General features: G+C 41.1%; 2 protein-coding genes across 23 annotated transcripts in view; one reads left to right on the forward strand and one right to left on the reverse strand.

Annotated features, from left to right (window-relative positions):
• Window positions 1-300: 300 nt before the first annotated feature.
• Window positions 301-18,638, reverse strand: elavl3 (ELAV like neuron-specific RNA binding protein 3). Of its 16 annotated transcripts, none has more exons than XM_071469861.1 (8): window positions 18,213-18,638; window positions 11,024-11,243; window positions 10,828-10,931; window positions 8,429-8,582; window positions 8,058-8,286; window positions 7,482-7,535; window positions 6,838-6,876; window positions 301-6,035 (listed from the first exon to the last, which is right to left on the reverse strand). In XM_071469861.1, the coding sequence occupies exons 1-8, from the start codon at window positions 18,219-18,221 to the stop codon at window positions 5,708-5,710; spliced, it is 1,137 nt and encodes a 378-aa protein (XP_071325962.1). In that variant the 5' UTR covers window positions 18,222-18,638; the 3' UTR covers window positions 301-5,707. The 16 variants fall into 16 exon arrangements, with proteins under 16 accessions (XP_071325962.1, XP_071325936.1, XP_071325944.1 ...); XM_071469835.1 differs by having other exon boundaries at window positions 301-6,056; XM_071469843.1 differs by having other exon boundaries at window positions 301-6,056; window positions 11,024-11,240; window positions 18,213-18,637.
• The window catches only part of dock6 (dedicator of cytokinesis 6), a 36,254-nt gene continuing 27,344 nt past the window's right edge, over window positions 16,537-25,446 (forward strand). For all 7 annotated transcript variants that reach the window (XM_071469660.1, XM_071469694.1, XM_071469710.1 and 4 more), the window contains exons 1-2: window positions 16,537-16,613; window positions 19,444-19,569. In XM_071469660.1, the coding sequence (XP_071325761.1) occupies window positions 16,552-16,613; window positions 19,444-19,569 (188 nt within the window). In that variant the 5' untranslated portion in view covers window positions 16,537-16,551. The remainder of the gene's footprint in view (window positions 16,614-19,443; window positions 19,570-25,446) is intronic.

A 25,446-nucleotide genomic window follows, 5' to 3' on the forward strand; every position in this document is an offset into this window, starting at 1 on the left:
GCACATAGATATTTAAAAGCAGTAACATATTCTTATGTGCTTTCTTTCATAATCTCATTCCACTACACACTGTACTTTTATCTGCATTAGTTTAAATATCCAAAGACCTATTACATAACTAACTGGAGAACTTTATGAGACGTGTTGGCATCAAAAGAAATTCAAATCTTTTGTTAAATACTAACATACCAGCCTTAGTTAATGTGAATACATAATTGTTGAAATGACATTTCAATTTATATGTTTGGTTAGAAATTTGTTCAGTTATATTGTTTTGACAGACAATAAAAATCAAGTCGCTCATATTTGTAACTTTTATTTTTTTCTGGCATGTAAAGTACAAATAATTAAACAATTCCATGAAAAAGTCTTCAAGCGTCTTCAGCTGAAATCCCAGTAATAAATATCCTAGACTAAACTGAAAGGTTTTTTTTTCTTTGTTAAATTTTGACATTGTTCATTTGGTCATGTTTGGAAGTATGAGATTTTGTATTTCTTCCACTGATATTGGTGTCAGCAGAACTGTTTTGATCATTTTCACCTTTGATTTGTTCTACCATTCCAGGAAAATGTAAGAAAAACATCACTAAGTTACTGCGTCCCCTCTTCTAAATAAATAGACACAAAATACAGTTGGTTGAGAAACAGAAGGACCACTCACCCCTTTACTACCCTAGAGACTCCCAAGAAAACCTTCCTGCAGCTTTTCTGAGGTCTGTAATATTTTGCCAGAGCTCCTGGCTGGGTTTCCAAAGAATCTTTGTTTCAGTTGCACAAATTGATATTGATATTGGTATTGATACAGCTGAGCTTTTACAGAAACAGAACCCCTAATATCCTTTTTTTTTTTTTTTTTTTTTAACATATATTAATTGACCCATTAGCCTAAACAGGAAAGCATCTTGAGAGCATATCAAACCCAGGACATCTCTGTTACTGGCTATATGCTGGACCCTCAAGTGGACCAAAGCCTCACTACAGGAGCTGTCCCATGTCTCAGGGGTTCATCGAGTGGTTGAAAAACAAGACTGTGATTAGATTAAATAATTAAAAGATTTTCATTTAACAAGACAAACAGAACACAGGCAGTAAAGGCATAACATCTAGCACACAGCATGTATGTTTATACACTTCAATTAGTTAAATATAGCAGTGCATTCTTTGACTATGGAGAACGTTTCCAAATCGTACTTCTAAAACTGTTTTTCTATTTGTCCCCCTTTTAAGAAACGAAATGGTGTAACCACAATTTTGGCAAACTTAAAATCTTTTAAACTTGCAAATATAATGAAATAAACCATAAATATACACAAAACATACTTTATACGAGGCAATAATAATAATCATAATAAATAGTTTTTAAGTTAACAATAAGTTAAAACTACAAGCTTAAAGTCGCCCAAATAATACAAGTTTGTTGGCGCTATTTTGAATTTTTTCTGTTTAAATTATTTTATGTTGCAACAAAAGCTACCACAGACTTTTACAAACACAATTGAACACAGTTTGATTGAAATAAAAAAATCTAACTAAGTCTAAAATCTGCATACACTGTAAAAACTGCAACTAATTAAATAATGGAAGAAAAATAACAAACTTTACCCAATCAATGCAACCAAACATAATCTTTGACCCATGTGTGTTCTCTATGGCAACATCAACAACACAAATACGCTAATTTAACAAGTGAGTCTTGATATGTAAATGAAATCAATAAATTACAGGAAAAAAAATGATATTTGAAATTGACATGGGCTAAAACTGATGATATATTAGACAGTATTCCTTTCAAGGTCATTGAGAATTGCTCTATTAAGTCAGCCAGATATGCATTTTGTTTGAGCTTGCATGGTCAGAGCACAAATTAGGGGCTGAGGAAGTGATTATGGAAATTTATAGATCAGAGCTCTCATTTTTTGTTAATGAGTCTGTTCATTTTTTAAATGTTTCTGTTTGAACTTTTGCTCCTTTCACTATTCCGCAAACCTTTTCAGTGTGACGTTTAATTTCTTTTTTAAAAAATATATATCATTTGTTCTCAGTCAATATAAAAACAAAGCACATTGCACTTACTGTTCCATAGGAAAGTTTTTTTGTCTTTTTAAATGATTATTGTTGTTGCTCAAGCAGTGTAGTACTGTTTCCTGCCATGGTCCTTCGCTCTACATTAGGTGTAGGTCTTTGTATAGACTGTGTATGAAAGGTTGTTCTGGGCTGTGGGTTTGGTTTGTGGGTTGACTGTACTACATTGGACATGGCTGGGTAAACGACTCCAGCTGCAGTTCAACATGGCCTGTTATCTCGGTCGTTCCTAACGTCTTTCACTGGTCTCATCAAGTGCTCAGTCCTACTCTGCTATCTCTTGCAAATTGCTCGACCCAAAATAGCTGGATTAGTCCTTTATGTGGTCAGCTCTGGGCACACCAGCGACAGTCATTCAGAGTATTTCAGGGGATGAAACAGTATGTGTCGGATTAAAAGATGCCAGAGCAAGTATTTGAGGTGGTGCAATGTTAATGGTTTTGAAGGATTAAACTGGTCACAACACAAAGCAGATGATATATATGTTGGGGGAAATACGTTATATGGATGCGTACGATTTTTCCTTTGTCAAAAGGTGAATTCATTCATTATAATTTATTTTTGATATGCCTTTTTTTCAGCATGAAATGTGTGCAAATGGGAATGCTTGCAACTGTTTCATGTTAGCATTTGGTTTAGTGGTTTTAGGATTTACAAATGCAAACTGATATGCGCAACTTAGATATTCAAAAGTAATGACAACTGAAATTGTAGAGGGTCCTTATTCAATAAATAACATAGATTTGTACAGCAATTACTCAGGGAATAATATAGTTAGTCTTAATTATCCTTCTTGGTACTGACTTGCAAAGCAATTCTTTGGCAAAAATCAAATCTATATAATCATAAAGAATCATGCTCAATGTCCATTATTAATTGGTGAAACTTTTTTGAGTCTGCGTTTTACCTTTTTATTTGCAAGCAGCAATTCAGTTTTTCAGCTGGGCAGTGAGCTGGTCTCACTGTGGCTTTGTCTGGGATTCTCAAGTCAAAGAACTTCACTTCACTGCACCATCATTGAAGCAACACTGTACACAACTTCAGGACAAGAGATGTGAGTGTGTCTAAACACTCAAAGGTATAGATGTGTCTGTCAGGTTACACCCCCAACTGATTTTACTTTTTTTTTTTTTTTTTTTTTTACATCAAATTTCGTTCTTGTTAAGTTTGTTGTTTTGATGTGGTTGAATGGTTAGGTTTGTATGAGATACAATGTTCCTTCGCCCCCTCCCTAAATCCCCACCCATACACCGCATGCTTGTTCCCCCTTGCTCTGCAAAGATCAGAGGGTTTAAAATAAAGCCATGCGATGTCCCAATTTTTCCAAGCTTAAGAATCTGTAAAAATTCAGCACAAGGTCTTGTTCTTTTGTATGTATAAAAATAGATTTATCTCTAATGTAATCCTTTCAAAGAGATCGTCCTCTTTGGCTAACACAGCGTCATTTAGAAAAGCAAAAGCAAAATGTCTTGAATATAGTTGACCTTATTCAATCTATTATCATGTGCAGATGTCTTGATATTTAAAGACATTAGCTCTCCCCATGGTAAATCTTAAGTCTGGTCTGTAACAGACATTTCGATGAGACAGGTTGGCCTTAATGTTTCATCAGGGTGCCATAAATAATTTTCATGCAATTGGGTTGGGGATATTTTGAGAAATGCTATTTTCGTGATAGTGCCAAACAGATCTGAAGCAAATAAATAAATACCTGTCTGTTGTAAACAGAAGTATAATTATGACACTTATTTGCAGGCTTGATGTTGTACAGTCATCTTTTGATAGGGCAGGAGTTCAAAGTTTCTGGGAAGCTCATAAGAGAATAGAGGGGTTTTTAAATAAAACTGAAGAGCATTTCTAAAAGCTGGAGGAACTGGTAACCTTTCTCCTCAAAGGATCAATGATAATTTTAACATTGCCAGATATCATTGCTCACACGCCTGACTCTAAGTCAGCTTTAAATGTTCAGCCATCAGGAACTGCAGTCCTCTTAATCTGCTCTGTGCATGTTGTTACTGTAGAGCCCATGTATTCTGCTGATATGCAAAACTTTGACCTCATTTACTCAAGGAGCTTCTATCTGTGCACTAAACTAAAGAATAATACCGGTGCTCTTAAGTTTTTGCTCATCTTTGTTACTTCTCTCAGTCCATGGGTGTGTTGTTTGGCATTTTTTCAGTTACCTTATGCAGCCACATGGATCATAATTATATTGATATGATCTAATCTTCCTGTTTCTATTTATCTACACAAATCTGAAGAAATAACCTCTCTTAAGTATAGTAACATTCAGGATCAAAGCACGTCAGCTAGAACCACATAAATTAGGTTGACGTTTACATCTACTTTGCATTTTCTCTTGACACCAAAGTCAGCTAAAAGGATCTCACTCCAAATCAGGACTGACCGAGCCATGCAAAGTAAAATGGCCTGTGGATAACGTACAATACAGGTGCCATACAAAAAATGATGCAAAAATTGAAAAAACACCGGTATTTTCCTTTGATGTGGCTGTGTTATGGTGAAACGGTTTTCCCCTCACATTCGTCGTTCTCTTGCCCACAAGAGATTTATTAATGAACACTGTCACCATGCGAGTACTGCCACTCTGCAAGTTCACAGACAGTCCGCTTGTGTTAAATCCATCTTGAGGATAGATTAGACAAAGTACAGGAACTTTTTTGTATTTGTGGACTAAATATGTGTATATCTTCTAGTTAACGAACAGTGTTTCTGTGATACGTAAGTGACGATTGTGTTGTTTGGTGTGAGACTGTGAGGGAAAGAGTGATGGCCTTCGGACTACTCTTTTCTGTGACCAGTATTTGTATTCATTAGTTAACCTAAATCATATTGGGTCTGAGCTAACAAGCTCACATAGGGTAGAGTAACTGCCTTTACGCTAGGCACCACCTAATGCAGGTCAGGAAACAGTAGTCAAAGTTTCTAGAAAATGCTTACATACTCGGCTATTATAACCACCTTAAATATTGAATATATAGTTATATTTTAATAGACGTATATAAGAGAACACTGTTTTTAATTTCATTTTCTTTGATCTAAAAAAATCGCTGATTCAAAATGCCCAAGTGTAAAAAAGTGACAACATCCTCTCCAGCAAGATAGTGGGAGAGATGGTGGGGTAAGAGTTTGGGTAAATTGCACATATTCGTTCATTTAAATTTTTGATCGTTTTGTTCATCAGTTGTCATTATTTGCCTGAATTCAATCAAAGCACTCAGTACACATTCTCTGTCACATTCGTTAGACTGTCTCCAAAATAGATAGCTCTTGCCCCTACCCAATAAACCAGCTACGTACCCCTTTCTAATTCAATCCAGGCAAATATAGGGAAGGACTAGCATGTTGTGTAAAGAGAAAAGAAAAACTCCACTAGTGTGTTTGTTTGAAACTCTGACGTGTGTATGCTTGAGTATGGATATGTTTGCTCATGTGTGTGCATGTATGTATTTATCTGCATGTCTGTGTTTGTAATAATATATTATGAATTTGTGTGAGAATATGTCAGAGAGAGACTCAGTCCAGGCCCATGTAGAGTGATGGCACAGGGAGCTCAGGTTGCTCTCCCTGCAGGTCGAAGGAGCTGGTGCCAGCAGACTCTCTCTCAGGCCTTGTGCTGCTTGCTGGTCTTGAAAGAAACCTGCAGCACGCGGTCACCCAGGCGGTAGCCATTAAGGCTAGCAATGGCCATGGCAGCTTCATCGTAATTGGTCATGGTGACAAAGCCAAAGCCCTTACATTTGTTGGTGGTGAAGTCACGGATGACCTTGACATTGGTGACGGCGCCGAAAGGCCCAAAGAGCTGCCACAGGACGCTCTCGTCCGCCTCAGGGGACAGGTTGTACACAAAGATGCACCAGCCGGCTCCAGTTGGACCAGTAAGGTTGACCCCGGCCAGGCTTGTCATGCTGTCAATGGTGATGGGCGAGAATCTGGGGAAGAGAGTAGGAGAGCTACCATGGGTGTCATTCTGAAGTTCCACTTAGCATTCAGTGCTCTATACTGTCTCTTATGAGCATTTATCTGCGAGAAATGATAAAACTTGTAGTTGGGTATGGAGTCAAGGGACCCCATCTTCATCCCCTCTGCTGTACAGTAAGTAGGTAAATATGTGGGCACCACAGTGGCTCCAAACTACCCGTTTTCATACAAAATGACACTGTGTGCACTGAGACACAGACACCCACACAATCTGCATATTTTCTCATTTTCTCTGCTGACCAAAGCCTCTGGAAGAATTAAACACATGAATCACAATGTTCAACAGAAATCACAGTATTGAACAAAACACAGAAACCTAGAGAGGGATGAAAAGCAAATTGGAATCAAATCATACAAAAACTGGAGCAAACAGAGGAGACGCAAACGGAATCTGGTATGTCCATGCTGGTGAAAAAAAGGGGACATTAAAGCAACTGAAACTGACAATGTTAGTTCATAAATAAATACATACATAAATTATTTCTATTAATTAAAACAAACGAACAAAAAGGTTAAACAAAGCCATGCCAGAATACCCTGCTGTTAGAAGGCTGCATTATTGCTTATTGCAATTACAGATAGTATTTTGGCGTCTGGGCTGCTTCTCTAACATGGTTTAATGGGCAGTGGGCATTAAGAATTATGGCCATTATATCTAATTTTGAGATGAGGTCAGCAGGTGGTATTCCGGGCACTTTGTTTGAGGTTTTATTTTGGCATGGATGCTTTTGAAAGTACACCTTTGGCATTTACCTCTTGACTCCGTAGCTGGCGTTTAGTAAATTGTCGAGTCTGCAACGCAAGAGGGAGAATGAAGGGGATGCAGAAGTTAGTTATGAGATCTACAAGGAAGGGGGGCTGTCAGTTAACATGTAGCTCCTTCACCAGCTGGCCTCCAGAGGGCATCCTTCACTGCACCGCAGTCCCAAACCATCCAACCACAAACTGATGGCTTGTCAAATAGTCCTGTGAATATGTGCTTCAGTTGGATTTTATTGTTATAAGTAAGTTCAGTTGTTTAAGCCCAAAAATAGGTTCCCCTTAAATAGTTAAAATACAAGATAAATAAATCCTGTTTCCTAGGCCATTTTACATCTACCGAGTAAAAAAATATTTTTCATATTGAGAAAGTTCATTCCAACCTCACAGGATACCTTAATTGGTTTGTGAGGTTCCATAAAATATTTCACATTGAAAGCCTTTGACTGTTAAAGCTTTTGAACCTTTATCCATAATAACACAATAGATGTGGCCAGTCTTTGGCAATTTCAATTATTATGATGCCTATAATGCCTATGAAATATAGGCAACACTCAAAGGTTCGGTATGATTCCTCTTAAACCAATATTTATTTAGCTTTAGTTTTGTATTGTACTTGATAAAATCTGGTCTCTTACATTGGTTTTGAGCTGTTATTTGGATCTGGTCCCTTTCCAAGTGAAGGGATCACGCTGCAGTTTAAAAGAAAGTCAGAGAAAAAGAGTGAGAAGGAGGGACAAAGCCATGTTGTCATTTCCTTCTTTATGATAAAGTAATGATATTGCCAAAAGAAACAGTTTAAGTGTTAATAGTGACAGAAAATGTTATGTTTTTTTCCTTTGGAATGTTTTCGACCATACAGTTTTCCTTATTATAGAATTACACCACAGTTGCTGTTTTTGGGTTGTGCGACTTCATCTTCATCTTCTCTCAACTGTTCTTGAATGTAGCCACTGAAGAATATTTACTCTTAGCCACTCTCTGGTGTAGTTGAGGCTTGATAATTGTCAAAAAACCTTTTAGAGACTTGACTTTGACTATTGAGTCGGTAATGCTAGTCCATTTGGTACAAAACTAATGAAATGTTGACACGCTTAACACCTGGCATTTAAAAGCAGAGCAGGGTGACCTGTGATTGGTCTCGAAATAGTATCTTTTTATGGACTATCTGTTGGTTAGTGATGGACATTCTGAGGGTGGTAAAGGTTCAGTACCTGAAACGCTGAGTCTGGTGGTGCAAAGGCCCCGTGTAGCGGCGGGCAGCAGTCTGGTACAGCTGAGTCAGTAAGGCCTGGCCTGTCTTCTGGCTGGGGTTGTTGGCGAACTTGACAGTGATGGGCTCAGCGGCACCCAAAGGCTTCTGTCCGTTCAGACCTTTGATGGCCTCCTCTGCTTCATTTCGCTTGTCAAACCGGATGAAGCCCACTCCTCGTGATATGCCTGCTCCGAATAAGAAAACAGACCAATGTCACTACCTTGGCATCAAACACTGTTGCTGCCTCCAAGTCTAACTGGCCTGACTGGGGTAGATAGAGTTCATCCAGATAAACTCTGTGTCAGCATGAGATGTGAAATAAGGCTATACCTGTAACTTGGTCCACTAGGATGCGGGATGTGATGATGCGACCATATTGGGAGAACAGTTGCTCCATGTCTTTCTGGCTCATGGTCTTGGGGAGTCCACTCACATAAAGGTTGGCATCACGAATAGAAGCCGAGCTTGGCCGGGCATATGATACCTACAACAGACAAATAAAATAAATCAATATTTTCCATTTTATTAATATACCCCCCAAATCGCACTCGTCTCAGAGGGCTTAAATCAGAAAAAAGAAACAGAGTTCAAGTTAAGGAACATGTGAAAAAGACCTGATGTAAGCGGACTGAGTTCCCAAATAGTGCCCAACAGCCTTTATTTTGACTCCAACTGATTTCTCCACATTGGTCATCTCCACGGACCCAGCTTGCAGTTTGCTATCTGTGGATCTGTGCCCTTAAGCTCAGACTAACCCACAATGAAGCAAACTGATACCAATCATTAGTTAACAAGCCCAAATGTCAACTTTGTTTTGCACTGAAAAACGTCAGCCTTAGTGGATATATTTTCCTGAATTCACCAGTGACTTAATTAGTGCACAGCCATTTTTGGTGCGTCTGTGTTTATATCCCTTATGGTTTACTTTTGGTCTACTTTCAGAAGATTTTAGATCTAGTACTGCTGAGGAGGATCTGATTGATTTTAAAAGCCATGCACAGATTCTTGTTATTGTGTTTATGGGAGCATGAGAACACATGTGTGGTAGATAATCCAGTTCAGTGCATTGTTGGGAGTGCTGTGTTTGTGTGTGATGGAGAGACAGAGTGAGTGTTGTCTGAGATAGGCTGAGCTGCCCTCCCTGTCCTGCCTCCTTCCTTTGTCTCTATCCTCTGGGGGAGAACAGCTCCACTGGCAAACAGCAAACAATGTGGTGCATCACAAGACTTGCAGAATCCTTGACAACTTATAAACACACTGCTCTCTCTCTCTCTCTCTCTCTCTCTCTCTCTCTCTCTCTCTCTCTCTCTCTGTCTCTCTCTCTCTCTCTCTCTTTCTCACACACACACACACACACACACACACACACACTGTTTACATGTGTTATGTGTGTAAACAATATAAAGCCTAAAGAATTTTACCACCCTTGGAAGTACTTGTAGCATTAAAATCATGTTGTGCACAGGCACAAAGAAAGCATATTATATGTACATCATCTTTCAAATGAATACAGGTGTTCTGATTTCATCTGTCATTACTAAGCACCAGTGTAATTGTGTACACAGACAGACAGTATGAGCAGGAGGGTTGTGTGGTGCAGTGATTAGGGTGTTCTGGACGAGTCAGGGGGGAGTTGCTGTGTTCAGGGAGCAGAGGCTGCCCTATAATTAACCCTCTCCCTGTCGCTCCCACAGTACAGATGGTGCCTGAAGCCCATATGGCCTCTAATCCTGTCATTGGCATTCTGCTCTCCGAGCTACCCCCTACCCTTCTACTGTTGCCCCCCCTCACAAATCACCCCTCTCTATTGAAGCTCTCTGAAAAATCAGAAAGATAAAAGTGTGGTGTTGACTGCAGGAGTTATTTTTTAATTTGTGAATTAATTATTAAGAACTTAATTATAGACAGAGCCATCTATGTATAGACAAATCAAATAATTAATGAATGTGAAAACATAAGATTAATAATAAATTAGAATAATTGGCATGATAATTTTCGCTTCTTGGTTGTTCCGGAGTAAGAGTTATTTCTCTTGTATTTGAAAGCTTATGCATACTGTGAATCAATATTATGTATAATACAATATGCATTTTTATTCCTCCAAAAAAGTTACCAAATCCAGTACTCGGGGTTTCCTGCTTAAAAGTCATTGTTTGATCAGTCATAAGTCAGAATAAATGTCCCTATTCATGAACAGCTGTTGGAGCTTTCACCTGCTCGGCTCTCTGAGATTTGATTTTTCCGTCCTGCCGTTTATCTCAATCTTTGATCTACTTTGATCAGGTTGGGGGGATGGAAGGAAGTAGCATTTAATGGTATGCCCCCCTCTTTCCTTCATCTGATTTTGGGACAAAGAAGCCCCCTAATTAGCCTAGATTGGAGGCAGATGGGGTAACCTGGACTGACCCTTGTGCACCACAGTCAGGCTTCCTAATTACATTTCCATCACAATAACCTCTGCATGCTGTCCGCCCCTTGCTTTCTGACCTCCACTCTCTCCTTCTCTTTTCACCCTGTCTCTCACTTCCTTTGTTCTAGCCACTGCTCCCTTCTGCCTCCTCCTCCCCATTTTCCTCCCCTCCCTCTGTCACGTCTGTTACCAGCTCTCTCAACCCCCCACCCCCCCACCCCCCTTGACAAAATCTCCACTTCCTTTCTTTTTGTCTAGCACGCCATCACGCAATCAAAAAATGAAGAGTGAATTTTGTAGACAGTAGAGGTCGCCTCACCTTGATTGTTTTAGTCTGTAGTTTGAGACCATTGAGTGTGTTGATGGCCTTGTCGGCATCATTTGGATCCACGTAGTTTACAAAGCCATATCCCAAACTCTGACCTGGAGACAAAGAAAGAGGCACAGTGATGTCAAACATTATCAAAACCAGTTGAAGCACAAATATTTTTTTCTGAGTGGACAAAGTGCTGTACCTGTTATCTTATCTCTGACTAGCTTGCAGGACTCAATCTCTCCAATGCTACCAAACAAACTTTTGAACTCTTCCTGGGTCATGTTCTGAGGCAGATAGTTGACGATCAGGTTGGTTTTGCTGTCGTCTGTGGAGCCGTTGGTGCTGATGACTGGACCGTTTGGCAGACTGGTTCCGCTTGGACCGTTGGACACCTGGGTTTCCATGGTGCTGATTATCTGCTGAGGAAGAGGGTGGAGTTAGATTCATAATTCACACCAACACACAAAAGGGCACAGTGGTGATGTTGCTGTACAAATATCGTAGCATGTCTACTATTATAATATATATATATATATATATATATATATATATATATATATATATATACTACATACATCTAATGATATACTATAATACACACACACATGTAAGCCACACACAGACTGTCCACTTTGTCACTGTCAGAAGGAAAGGTCGGGAATCAGCATTGCTAAAATAGAGAGGGATACAAGGTCTGATTTATCATCTCCCCTCCCCCCATTTCACCCCGTCTTTCCTCCTCTCTTGCTCCCTGCCTCTGGTCCTGCAGATGTCACAGTCCCCTTTTCCTTACTCCTCCCCTCCCCCCACTCTTTTCCAGGGTCAAACACCATTACATCATTACACAGGGATGGATAATAGTGATGGTGGTATGTGAGGCTGGTGAGAGGCTTGGGGAGACGGGGGTGGCAGGGGTTGAGATGACGGACAAAGAGGAGAGTGACAATGTTAAATGGATTTAATGCTACAATAAATGAGGAATAACACGGTTTGGTTGTGAAATAAGTCAGGATTACACATTTCTTCTTCTGAATTTGTTAAGGCTTCTTTGTGGTCAGCTGACTTTTATTTTTGTAAGTAGAGTAAGGGTGTGGGTTGGTGCACAGTATAGTATTTGTGTCTCTTGTGTTGCTCTGGAGCACACCATGTTGCTTGATTTGATCCACAGGGGATTCTCAAGGAACATCTGTGTGGTCAGAAACAAAACTTCCTGCTCCACTTTCCCTTTCCCTTTCCTCACATTCAGCACCTACTTCTCCGTCTGTTCAAATTGGATTTAATGTCATTTTAGGGGTACAAACTGAAAACCTGCAACATCAACATTTAAATTTTACATCCTACTTTATAATGCACATATTGAATATAATTACATGAAATATTTTGATGTTCAAACGTCATCATATTAAATATTTGATTCATTTCACTTGTGCATGTTTAGAGAATTTGTTCTGTGTGTTCTGTTGAAACTATGGTGCATTTCAATACTTGCATTCCTTTTCACAAACAACACTGTAAAGTGTCTAGATGAACAGTTTTAATGTGCACTTCTCGGGCCAAAATGTAAATTATTTATGTCAACTTGTGGGTTTGAGCTGTTGCAGATCTCTAAGTGGTGGGTGTTATGTATGTCAATAAGACTACATCAGTCTTCTCTAAGCTCTTGGGATCTTACAATGTAGTCCAAAGCAACAAAGGGACTTAATTAATGAATGTTCAGAATTATTTCAAGATTATATTCAAGAAATGTCCTGACTTGATGGAAAAATAGGTGTCACTGAATCACATAAGCATTATTTATAAAAGAAATATATACCAGGCAATTAGCTTCTCTAGCTTTCTGGATTATGTTCTATGATAACACAAAACCTGCTTTATTTTAATGCCCAAAGAGGAGAGAGAATTTTATGCTTCCTTAAGTATTTTTCTTTATTGTGAACCTGGTAATCATCACTGAAACAGATGAGGACTTTCTTTCAGGATATGAATCTCATGTGTGGAAATTTGGGCTTTCACAGTTCCCTGTCTCGTGTAAATACACCAACTTATCGTATTTGTATTGTGCTCTGTTGCGCTGTTATAACTAAATTCATCTCTTCAATCGTATTTTCAGATCTATATGCCATTTCATGTGTTCTCTCTCCATGTCTAGCATCCACGAATGGGTCTGTCCAATCTGCCTTTTTCCCTCGTCTCTGCAACCTGCTGCCTTGCTTTGAGCCTCACCTCGACTCAGGTTGCCCAGGTAACAGACCCTCAAAGACTGCATTGTTTCTAATGGCTGTATGGCTTTCTTACTTTAAGCTCATTGTGTGTTTTGATCTGTGCCTCTTAGGAGCAGATATACAGGTCAGGCATTTTTCCTCCATGTTTTAATATTACATGACTTTGCAGAAGCAGGAAACATCAGTAAGATGAATTGATTATGACAAGGTTTGACAAGGGTTAAGAGTTAAGACAGCCTAAAAATAAAATACTTCAAACACACATCTCAACACAGAGGGAGGATGATGTAGAATAGCAGTCTGCCATGTAAAGAGCTTGATGCACAGCTAAAATGCCAGCTGAGTGTACGTTTTGTGCTTTTATAGATGCTGATATGAGTAATAAGGGTTGACAGAAGAGGTGGAGTCAAGCTTTTATGTTATATTTATTGTAATATTAACCTTGTACATCATTGTTTGATGTGATGCATCTGACTATAAAAATTTGAACAAGTGAATGTGTCCCAAATATGACAAAAGCATTTTGACAAAAAAAAAACCACGCACATTAGGGCCAACGGAAATAACCCTCAGCATGGCAGAACACACATCCCCAGTGAAAAGTGTGAAGTTATATAATTCACAGAACCACTGAGTAAGGGCTGGACACTGAGAGTGGCTGACACAAGCAGCAACTGAGACTTTTTTTTTTTACAGAAATAGAGAGAAACAGCATACTTTGAGGTTGTTTTAAACAAATTGAAATGATAAAAGCCTCAGAGGATTGTTTCATCTTTAGCCTGTCATATTTTATATTGTTCACCAACAGCAAAAATCAAATAGTCTAGAGTTTGGTTTGCAGTAACCAATGAAAAGAGACAATAAGTCATTGTGATTTTGCAGGAAGGCCTACAATAGCATGAATAATCCAGTATATCCAATATAGATCTACTCCAGATATATGCTCCAGACATTTTCGACTACTAGAGACAGTAAAAATGTTTACACCAGGGGTTCTCTGTAACCATGACATCCGTGGTGTAAATAAGGCCCAGCTCTTTTGTAGCATATCATTACCAGTATATCTCAACACATTTCTTGTTAATCTATGTTAATCTTTTAAAAATTGTCTTTTAAAATTTCTAAAAGATTCCTGTTGTTAGGGTGCCACTATGCGCCCCACACAGTTTTTTTCTATTTTGGGGTTCTGTGAGATCTCCCTTAATATTTAATGTACTGCATCAGCATCGCCTACACATGGTCCCAGACTTGCACGCAAACAAGAGCCCTGCCTCCCCTGCTAAACACATGAACCCAGACTTGCACGCAAACAAGAGCCCTGCCTCCACTGCCAAGCACATGAACCACCTACACTGTACACTATTAAATTACAAAACGCAGGAGCATTGCATGACTAAATGTAAATGCAGTCACTGTTCTCTGTCTTCTGATGCTTATGATTTCTGCTGTGAATGCTACATGTTACAGTGCACTAAGAATCAACAGAAAATACATTTGAAGGGCAGTGCAGTATAACATAGAAGAGAAAAGGACGTGGTCGCCATCACTATTCTGTTTCTGGCATGTAGTCCCAGCAAAGAAGATTAAAGTGTAGAGGTGAATTTGTTCGCTGTATGTTTTTATATATAAGTGAGTTATTTTAGTTATCTTTGTGTAGTAAAACTAATCATCAAAGTAAATCACAATAAATGCATATATATATATATATATATATATATATATATATATACACACACACACACACACACACACACACACACATATATATGTATGTATGTATGTGGAAAGAGAGAGAGAGAGATATTGATTTGATATATTTTTTAAATTAACAATGATGACTAAATTTTTCCTTTTAATATATAACCTTGTCTGTAGTCCACATTATATAAAGATTTTTTTTTTTCTGGAAGGCATGAATCAAAACTGAACGCTAGGCTGAAGTGTAAATGAGCCTTCTAAATAACACAGATTACAGGATTATCCCAAACAAAGGGCATTAGCCACACTCTCTGCAGCTTAAGGGATCATGGTGGCAGCTGTAAAACAACAGGACGACAGGAGTCACAGCTCATGTCAGCCATGCACCGAGGCTCCCTCTTATTCTCCGCTCCGCAGACCACAAATAAAAGATTTCTAAAAGATTTCAGCTCCCTGAGTATGGGCTGCTTTGATAAGATGGGAGCAGACAACAACGTCAAAGGCTCGGGGAGACAAATCTGTCTTGCGGGTCCTTGCAGGATGCGGGGCGCTATCCAGCGTGCTGAAAAAGGGAGTGGCTTTCGGACGGTCTCGTCTGAGGCCACAGAGGCCCGTGAACACCACCGACTGTTTTATTTTATATTTTGTAGAATATGAAAGCGTTTTAATTCGAGTTATTAAGAAAAAAAAAACAAAAACAAGCATTTGTGGCTATTTAAATATGATGCAGATGTATTACAGAATCCCTCGATTTCTCTGTCTTCCTGATTTAGACCTTTTTAAAAGGCAGGACTTGTGAGCTCTGCAGGCATTCATGAGCCGGAGCGCCTTTTTGCTGAATAAACGTATTGAAACGACCAAACAAAAGAGCCACCCGTTCCTCCTCTTCTCTCTCGCAGAGGCTATGGCAGCACTATGAATATTAATGTAAACAGTGGCGCTTTGTGTTGTGGCCAGGGGCTGCAGGACTCTCCGGGAACAATGGCTGTTACAGTTGCCAGCTCCAAGTCAAAAATGCCATGATAGGTCAAATTAAAAAGATAAAAATCATAAAAATCGCCGATCGTAGATATTTATCTGTTGCTGTGGATCGTTTTCCCGGACAAAATAACCAGACTTGTATTTAGTGATAGTTGTAATTCGAAAGCTGGGTAGCTGGAGCACTGTGTAAGGCCAATAACCACCATTATTATTAATAGAAATACATATTGTCAGAGAAAATATTGTTCCATAACCCTCGTAAAATTCTAAATCAATACTGAAGCCAGTTTTATGTACCCTCTACAATGAAAGGACGTGATCAGTATTTGTTTCCCAAAAAGATGATTGTGAGGAAAAAGAGATTCATTTTGCTGTCTCAGAGATGGAAGGTGCCTCCTCTCTCTTTCTGCCCTTCAGGCTTTGTATTTGCTGCTGATAATTACATGAAGTCATGGGCAACAGGAGGCAAATCACCGCCTTACATAATTGCCTTTAACGTCTCATGGAAGTTAGACAGGTCATGTCTTAACTGTAAAATTAAAAAGTTACATTACTGTAATTTTGAGGGAGTCCAAAATGGCCTCTAACCTTTTAAATCACCACCACCACCACCCCCCCCCCCCAAAAAAAAAAAAAAAAAAATTACGTTTAGATTCTATACAGGCCCAGCAGTTTTTCTGAGACACCAAACACCTGTTTATGCTGGTTTACAGCGATGGCCTCGGCTGTCCTTGTCCTTGAATTGTGTAAGTGCCTTGGAAAGGTTATCTGACTCAACGCTTTTATTTGCTTGGCACTGCGGTACAGGCATGGAGGACTGCGGACCATGTGGAGGGGAGCTACGGCTTCTGTCGGTGTGACACCGTCCAGGCCTGCGAGGGACAATAGGTAGGCTACTGTACAGCAAAGAGAAAAATCACACTGCACTTGGAAATGTGTCAAGTGGATGGTTGGAGCCTTACAGATGATGCAACAACGTGCTGTCCACATCCATTTTGCACAATTTTTTTTTTGAAGCAATATTCTGGCCATTTGAAATTCAGTGAGACGAGATTTGGAAGTTGCTCTTGGTACTATTTTTAGAGGACAACTCAGTCTCTCACATCCTGTTCTTTCTCTGGGTTTAATAATTTATGTTGAGTTCCTGCTATTATTAGTGACTGAGCAGACGAAACGTTTGATCGGGTTTAGATATAAATTAAATTTAAAGGGAACATTTCCTTAAACTAAACTAATAAAATAGTTTAGTGATTTTTGTATATCTCACTTTATTAAGCAGGTTTTTAACACCTGTCTGTAATTTCGAAGTTGGACCTTGAACAGCATCCACGTTTATTATTCATATCCCGGCTTCTATAATGTATCGTAAATGTGCCTGGTCTTAATTGGTCTGCCTCTAGAAGTCAGCCGAACACTGCAGGGCAAGATTTTAAAGCGGCGCAGGCCGTTTGACGCTTCAAGGCCCTCGCTTGGTTCTCAAGTCCAGCAGAGACACGCCCAATCCGGCCGTCGGCACACAGCGAAGCGACTTTATCGCCGCTCACATCTCCTTCCATCCGCCAGGCGCAACGCAAGCATGGCCATCTTGTACGTATGCGATGTGCTACTTGGGAGGAAATGCGCTTAAAATGGAGATGTCCGTGCGCGTCCTTACTGTCGCGGCCTCTGAGGTTTCCAGCCCATTTACTCGGTTGCATCGCAACGAGAACCCTGAGGAATTTGGACTTTGTCTGATTCAATGCAAACCAATGGATGCGTAATCCCCCCACCCCCCCACACCCCCTCCCCCTCTCGGAGTGACTCGACCCTTTTTTTTTTTTTTTCTTTGCCTTGCTGGATGGGCCCTCAGCCTCCGAGGCATCGTGTTTTGTCTCAGAAACTCGTCTCCAGCATCCTTGTGCTGCACCAGGCAAAGAAAGCAAGTCCTCCCCCCACTGAACCCACCGCCTCACCGCCTTTCCATCACCGTAATCCTGCGGAATTCCTCAGTCTTAACTCCTGTATCATTAAGGAAATATATTCACAGCTGCGACATTGAGGCAGCCGGAGTGGTTGTGCTACAGAAACGTAAAGCCCCTGCTGTCTAAAATGGCAGGATAAAGACTTTATCCGTGGCTGAGGATGACTGCAGGCTGGAGCGCAGCCGGCATGGCGCATCACTCAGTGTGAGATTGCTAATTGCCACTATCGATCGGTAATCTTATCACAATAATATGGCATTGCATATTGGACAGGAACGTAGGACACTAATCCCAAAGCTCCTCTGTGTTTTGGCATGTGGGCACAGCCACGGAGCTCTGTTTAAAATGATACTCATCTCCACTGAAGGTACATCAGTGGGAAATATGTGAAACAAATCTGTGTATGGCTTTATCACATGTGTACATGTAGTTAACAGCACATCCAACACAAAGGACTGACATATCATGTAAGCATGCTGCTACAACATCCCCTCCACAGATATAAAAGAAATAGAGTAATACGTACAGTAACCATTCTTGACGTACAATGAAAGAAATCTAGGTCCGTCTTTGCACTGGTCTTGTAGCTGAAGGCTGAGTCTCTATGTGCTCTTCGGCCTTTATGTTATATGGCCCTTATGTTCTGTCAGGAGTCCAAATTAAAAGAAAAAAAAAAGAAAAAAAGGAAAAAAATACAATCTTCGCCAGGGGATCTCAGCCCTTGAGATTGTAGGTGTCCTCTATAGGATGAAAATGAGGAGAAAGGGGTTTTCTACTGGATGATGATGAGGGAGAGCGTTCTCTCCGTGTGGCGTGGGCGATGGTTCAGAAAAAAAGAGAAGCAGTGATCCTCAGCAGGGTGTGTCCAGGGGAGGGTGTTCTGGTTCTGCTGTTTTGTGTGTGTAATTCCCTGCTCCTCTCGCAGTGTCCTTCTGTGCCTCTGCTGCAATGTTCTTCTTTTATGCGTCCTCCTGGCTGGCAGAGCGCGCTGCTGATTGGCTAATTGTGCAGGGAGGGTACTACATGGCAGCCATTGCAATGCGCTCCTCTCCCATTATCCCCTTCAGGAGAGATCACCAAGAGTCCCCCCCACCCCACCCCTCACCACCCCCACCCCCACCCCCCATCCCTTCCCTTTTCCATCCCTGCCCTTCCATCTCTCCACTCCCTCCTTCTCGCTACCCTTCCTTTCTTCCTGCCCCCCTCTTCACACACACACATGCAGAGCGGAGTGAATAGGGCTCCACCTGCACTTTCAGAACAGATGGGTGCAGCAGAAGACAGTGGACTTGTCTCTCTCATTCCCCACACTTTGCACTCACTTCTCCCTCGGCATAGCCCCTTCCTTTCTCTCTTATTCTCCATTTAGGCCTGTTTGAAACCATTGCAAACAACTTGCTTTGTCTTTGAGAATAAAAGCGACTTTGAGTGTAGATCGGCAGACTTTCTGAGCCCACATTCTCGACTGATAATCAGACAGAATTGCAATAATGGGAAAAAGAAGACACAAAATATGCAATAATTGGGTGTGAATTGGGGCTAGAAACAAAGCATTAAATCTATAATAAGACCAAGGAGTGGATGATTTCTGGACCTCTCATATGCAAGACAGATGGCCAGCTATAGGGTCAGGTGCAGACTCGAGAATAACAAATTAGATGGCCCCTGAATTAATTTATGTCCATTCAATGAAAAGCTGAGAAAGGTGCAGTTGTAGCTCTGATCAGGCTGTGCTCTTTTCCTTGTTTTATCAACAGAACTGTGGCCAGCAGTGTTTTTTATCTCACTTTACGACATCCCAGGACCCAGTATCCTCTTCCTGAGGAGTTCTCATCCCTCTCTGCCCACCTCCTGCTGCTCCCTCCTGTGTCCCTCGCTGTGTGGTGAGTGCTCACTGAGACATGCTGTTTGGACTCATCTATAATGCATCCCCTGCCCCGGGACATCATGTGTGACAAATGACCTATTTCTGTGCAGACCCCCATAGGGCCTTGACCTGGGGGGTGGGGGGGTGTGTGTGCATGCAATTGTGGGTAAATCAGTGTATGTTTGTTTATTTGTGTGTGTGTACGTCTGGGGGCCGCTGTTCATGTGAGGAAGTGAGATGGTGAAGACGGGGTTGCGCTCCGTATAAGTTGAAAGGCTCCTGCGTGTTTTTCTTCGGCTGACGTGTGGACAAGTGGTGCTAATATGAGCCCTCCTGCAACAACAGTCAGTTACTCTGCTCTCCTCTCCCTAACTGACCTTGAGGAGTGTCCTCAGATGTCTGTGGCTGCAAGGAATGATGTTGCAAGGGAGGAAATTGTTTGCATTATTGACACTGGCCACTTGCCTTTGAAGGATGTTAGTCTATAATCACATGGAGATATCGCACAGGACACCAAAGTCACTCATTTCCTCATTCTGTGTGTGTCTCATTGTTTCTCCCACCTTCCAGTCCCTACTACCCAATCACTCTTGTATACCCCCTCGTCTTATCTGTCATTGTCCTGCAGTTCCTTTCTAGTCAGATTCTGAACATGGGCCCTGTCTGATATTTTACATAATTGCCTTACATAAGTAGAAAGCTCAACTCGGAGCTTGGATGATATTAGTGGAGATGAATATTGCATGAGGAAAGCACTCGTTAAGCGTTAATAAGAGGATAGAGATGGAGCCCCACTGTCAGTCTGTCTTAACCCCGCCCCCACCGTTCTGTCAAGCAGTGACTCAACTCAGCTTGGATGCGTTGGAGCCTTTGAGTCAGTTTGTTAGAGAGGGAGGAATAGTGTGTCTGTGTGAAAGTGCACGTGTGTGTGTGTGTTTTTCTGCCGCTGTGTTTAGATGTCTGAGAAGAGACGGTGAGATTCGGTCATTAGGTGCTTGTGTTTTTTCCGTCTTTGTTTGCTGAATAAAAGCGGCTCTTGTAACACAAAGGCGCCCAGGTCCGTCAACTGACTGCAGCCCCACTTACAGTTCACACTTAATGTGAATAAATGGGCTTAATTGTGGCCCCTCATTAGAGCCCTGGTTAGTAGCATGGCAGCTGAATCCTCCCTGTGGGTAAGAGGGTATTTGAAGCGCCAATCGTACATTACTGAATCAAAGGATCAAGCATTGGTTTTGCTTAAAAGCCTTTTATGTTATTCTACTGATTGTTTTCTTATTGTTAAAGGTTCCTCCACTAGTGGTGATTAGGAGTCTTCTTGCTGTGGTGCTTTTCTCTTGGTATATCGTGGAATGCTCCTTGGTGCCAGAGGGATGAACTGTGGGCTGTCAAGAGGAAAGATGCTAGGCACTGTTACCTGTACAATTATCCTGGAAAACATTTTAGAAGGAACATCAAAGTGCACACATTTTACACAGCACTCTTAGTTTTAACTGTACAATTTAATCTCTAAAGCATAACCATAAAATCCATATGCCAGCAGTGTGTGAATTTCTAATTTATTATGTATTTGAACTTGGGCTAGTACATCTATAATGATATAAAACCTTGTAAATTGCAAAACCCCTTTAGGTCTGAATTCCTTAGCCTCATCTCCATTATTCTCGTAGTCTTACATCAAAATGAATGCCTGTTGCCATTGCCCTGCGGTAAGATAGTGGCCTATGAGTGTGTGAAGGAGAGCAGGAGAGAGGGGGAGAGAGGAGGAGAGTGAGAGAGTGACACTATGACAGTGTATCTGGGGGATGGGGAGGATGAATCAGCCTCAGGTCTGGTTAATTCAGTGGTCTCTCCACTAGGCCTGGCTCTTGGCAATTCAGGGTTTTGTGGCAGCAGCAGTGAAGCAGTTATTGCTTTCAGGAAAGGATCCAAAATTAAATTAGCCTCTTTTTAAAAGGACATTTGTTGATAATGGCAACTGGCCTAATTCAACCCTTTATGTATGATTTTGGCAATTTTCTTGTGGTCTCCCTCATGGGTTCACTCTTGCACTTTCTCCATGTCTCTCTCCTCTCTTCCTCTCTATGTCTTTCTCTCCCTCTGTCTGTCTGGATGTGTTGTCTCAGGGCTATTATTAGAGTAGACAGGCTGGTGGGAGGAAGTCTCTGAAGTAGACGCTCTTGTCATCTTTTTATTTATGGATTATATTTTGCTTTCCATGTGCCTGTTTAATTCTTTGTGTATGGTTATGCTTTTTTTTTTTTGTATTTATTAATTGCAGAATGGGATATTTAAACTTTCAGGCAGGAATGCTCCATGTCCTTATTATTTCACTAAAGGAAAACCCGTGTATATGCTGACACACTTAAAACCTGTTAATGATACGATTATCTGTGCCACATCTGTATCTTCACGTGTGTATGACTGCTCCTGTGGCTTTGAGGTGGGGTGGGACAGGACTAACCTCCTTTGCAGAGACCATGTTTTACTCAAAACCTTTTTAAATATAAAGCCGTGGTTATTAATCTTTTATTTTGTCCTGTCTGAGTTGGTATCTAGGGAGAGACCTTAAATACACAAAGCTCTTAGACATTCTCTTTGTTTTTCTCTCGCTCCTTTTCCTGCTGCTCTCTTTCTATCTGACATGAAAAAAACACACAAGTGACAGACGCAGAACGAATAGATGAGGTGCAACTACGCCTGTTCCTGTTAAGCTGAGCTGTTTTCAGCTTCATGAACTGTATACATACACAACTTTTAATGAATAACAAATAATGTAAAACACATTTCCTGAAATGTTCTGATTGCACTTTCATGCAGAATGTCCCGTGTTTACTTAGAAGAGAAAAACTAGATATTGGATTGATAACATTGGCTGTCCGAAGGGGTTATGATAATGTTTCCAAGAAAAACTCTGGTTTATCCATTATACTCTATTTTCTCCTCCTCCATCTTCCTCCTTCCTCCTCTCCTCTTTCAATCTCTTGCTCTCTCTCCCTGTAGTCCAGCCCCCCCCATGGCCCTCCCCTGTTTCAGTAATGGGAGACTTGAAATCAATAGCACATTAGTCTGGCCGGAAACTCTTGTGGAATTAAATATGAATGACTGAGATTGCAGCTCTACCTGCTGCTGAGAGAGATGCATGATGGCTCTTGGGGATATGAGATTTTTTTTTTTTTTTTTTCCATTCCTCCCTCCAGTAAACAGTCAGGCCATTTTGTGCTGTTCTTACAGCTTTCCGGATCACTGGGCTACCGTGTTTTGTCGGAGATCAGTGTGCGGCACTATGGACTCTGATAGGTATTGTTGGGGTTGTCATTTCGTCTCCAGCACTGAAGAGTGACCAGTCCGATAGCATAATTTGATAGAGCAAATGTGATCGTGGACGTCACAAAGCCGCGACAGCTCAGGAGGCAAGAAGAATCAACCGGCCACACCCATCCTCCAAACACAACAGCAGCAACATTTGAATATGAAAGAGCTCTCTGGTTATTAGCAGATTGCATCTTACTTTTTTTTTTAAGTATTTCCTCCAAATACATTGTATGCCTTCTCTTTCATTTAGCGTTCATATTTGCTGCTCTGTACATTAATTCTGGAACTTTTTACATGCAAATTTAGTTACTTGGTCGTCTTCCATTTTCATTAACTGGTTCACTATGTAAAGTGGAATCATTTCTTTTAACATGCTGTTCGGCTTGAAAGCATAATTTGCAAGGTGGTTGGAAAGTGCTGGCTGGTGGGAGGAAGGTAATATGAGACAAAAAGCCACTGCGTAAGCTTCTGGGAATTAGTAGAGGCTGGGGCATCAGTAAGCTAATACACATCGATGATATAGAGGTAGATGTATTTGCGAGCTATATTTCATCCCATCAGAGATGAAACGGTTTGTGACAGATGGAGTGATATTGTTCCCCTGTACGGCCCATGAGTGCGGCCCCTCCTGTTTTCCCTCCCTGACAGATGTAGGGGGAGGACCACAGTGCACTCTTCTTTCTTTCATTGATTTGGGTGCTTGAACCCTTAGGGACTGGAGGACGGTGTTGGGATGGGGGTGGTAGTAATGGTGATGGGGGTTTAGTCATTTCCTGCAGCATAGAACGTGTAAAAAGTCTATAGGAAATGCTGTAAAGAAGTCATAAACATATTATATGCATATATCTGCATACATTCAGACATGGAGCACACTAATAGCAGTGTGTGCACTGCACTAAATGGAGCTGGAGGGAAATATTTCCATAAATCTTAGTTAGTGAGTGGCAGCAAAGCACGCATCCATGCATGTAATGTAGGCAGAGGAGAAAGTGGGGCTGTTTTCTTTGATTAGCTGAAATTGTTTCAAGGACACCGGGGAGGTGAATACCAAGAGCTGGAAGTTGGTGTGCAATTAAGCAGATTTTTAGTGATTCAGCAAAGAATACCTTTAACCCCCCCCCCCCCCACCCCCTCTTTCTCCAAAATCAGCCTGTAGGATCAACATTCAGAGACTTAACAGCTGCCTTGTAGCAGATGTGTCCTGTTGCTACACCTCACTCTCTGTCCCGGGAGGGGAAAGGTCAAACCAGGGGTGGAGGATGAAGCAGAGACTCTCCTGAAGATGCTACATGTTGATGCTTTGAGAGAAACAAACAAATGAGCATCTGCCTCTTCCTTCTGTAGGAGGCCACCACAGGATGGAGATTAGAATAAGCATTATTGATTATAATACTCAGTCTGGTGTAATTCCTCCATCCTGCTTTAAGAGCAGCTGAACTAGCAAGATCTAAAAACAAAAAACAGAATTATTTTTTTCTTTACCATTGAAGCTTTATATCACATTATCTGCCTCAGAAAAGCATTATCTTTTATCTTTCTTTTAAATAATTCTTACATGTGTCTTTTTCAGCTTTTTTGGTAATTGTTTTTTCTTTTTATCTGAAAGACAGATTGTGGGTTTGTCCTTCCTTTTTAGGACTTAATGTTGTTAAAGTTTGCACTGCTGGCAGAGTAATATCCTGGAAGCAGACCCCAGTAAAAAGTGGTTAATGATTTTAATAGGACTCCCTGGTGGGGTGGGATAGAGAGGGGATGTGCCCTGGCCACGGGCGCGTGGCGGTGGAGCAGGTGGATGACGGGCAGCTGAGTAGTGGGCTCCAGGGGGAGGGGGGCATCCATTTTGGAGGACTCTTGGGGTTGAGAGAAACCCTGAAAAAAAGGCAACCCCATCTGGAACTGAGGTGGGGGCTCTGGTGTGAAAGAGATCTAGTGGGTGGTGTCTGACACTCTCTCTTTTGTTCTTCGGTAACACAGCAGTGATGGTGGTGGTGGTGGTGGTGGGGGCTCTGGCTGCCGTGGGGGCTGGGCGCTCAAACAATAGTGCCGAATCTAGGAATTGAAAGCCTTCGATGAACAGAAAGGCAAGGAGGCAGGCAGGGAAGGTGTGGACAGAAGGATAAAGCCAGCATGGGTTCAGCCCACTTATAGTACATGGGCTTTCCAGCTATGCAAGGACGCTGCAATGTCACACAAACACACAGTATATCTGCCCAGTAAATCTTTTTTGAAATGTTGATGATAAAGATTTAGAAATATATTTCTTCAGGTTAGATTTATGGGATATGTCTGAGATGTTTATGCATATGAAAGCAGAGAGAAGAACCATATTATATTTCATTATTAAACAAATCAATTATGGAAAGCACCACTGTGCAATGAATTAGAATTTACTGAACCTTGGAGCGGCCGAGAAAGAGCGATGAATTTTTGCATTGTGGTGGAAGAGTGCCTGTATAGGGGAGAGATGGAGAGCGTGAGCTTCATTTATTTTCATTAGTGGTGTCTATGGGCCAGACCCATGCCTGCTCTGATGCTGCTCTGACTGCTGCTCCATGCATATACATATATCCCCGAGACG

The sequence above is a fragment of the Trachinotus anak genome, unplaced genomic scaffold (genome assembly GCF_046630095.1).
Source record: "Trachinotus anak isolate AG129_WGS33_773 ecotype Australia unplaced genomic scaffold, CSIRO_AGI_Tana_v1 ptg000003l, whole genome shotgun sequence".
Classification (NCBI taxonomy): Eukaryota; Metazoa; Chordata; class Actinopteri; order Carangiformes; family Carangidae; genus Trachinotus; species Trachinotus anak.

Excerpts from the sequence above, each read along its gene's own strand:
- elavl3 (XM_071469835.1), bottom strand. Across the intron at positions 10,932-11,023 it reads AGTCAGAGATAAGATAACAG|GTCAGAGTTTGGGATATGGC; the intron begins GTACAGCACTTT and ends CTTTGTCTCCAG. Across the intron at positions 8,287-8,428 it reads CCTAGTGGACCAAGTTACAG|CAGGCATATCACGAGGAGTG; the intron begins GTATAGCCTTAT and ends TCTTATTCGGAG.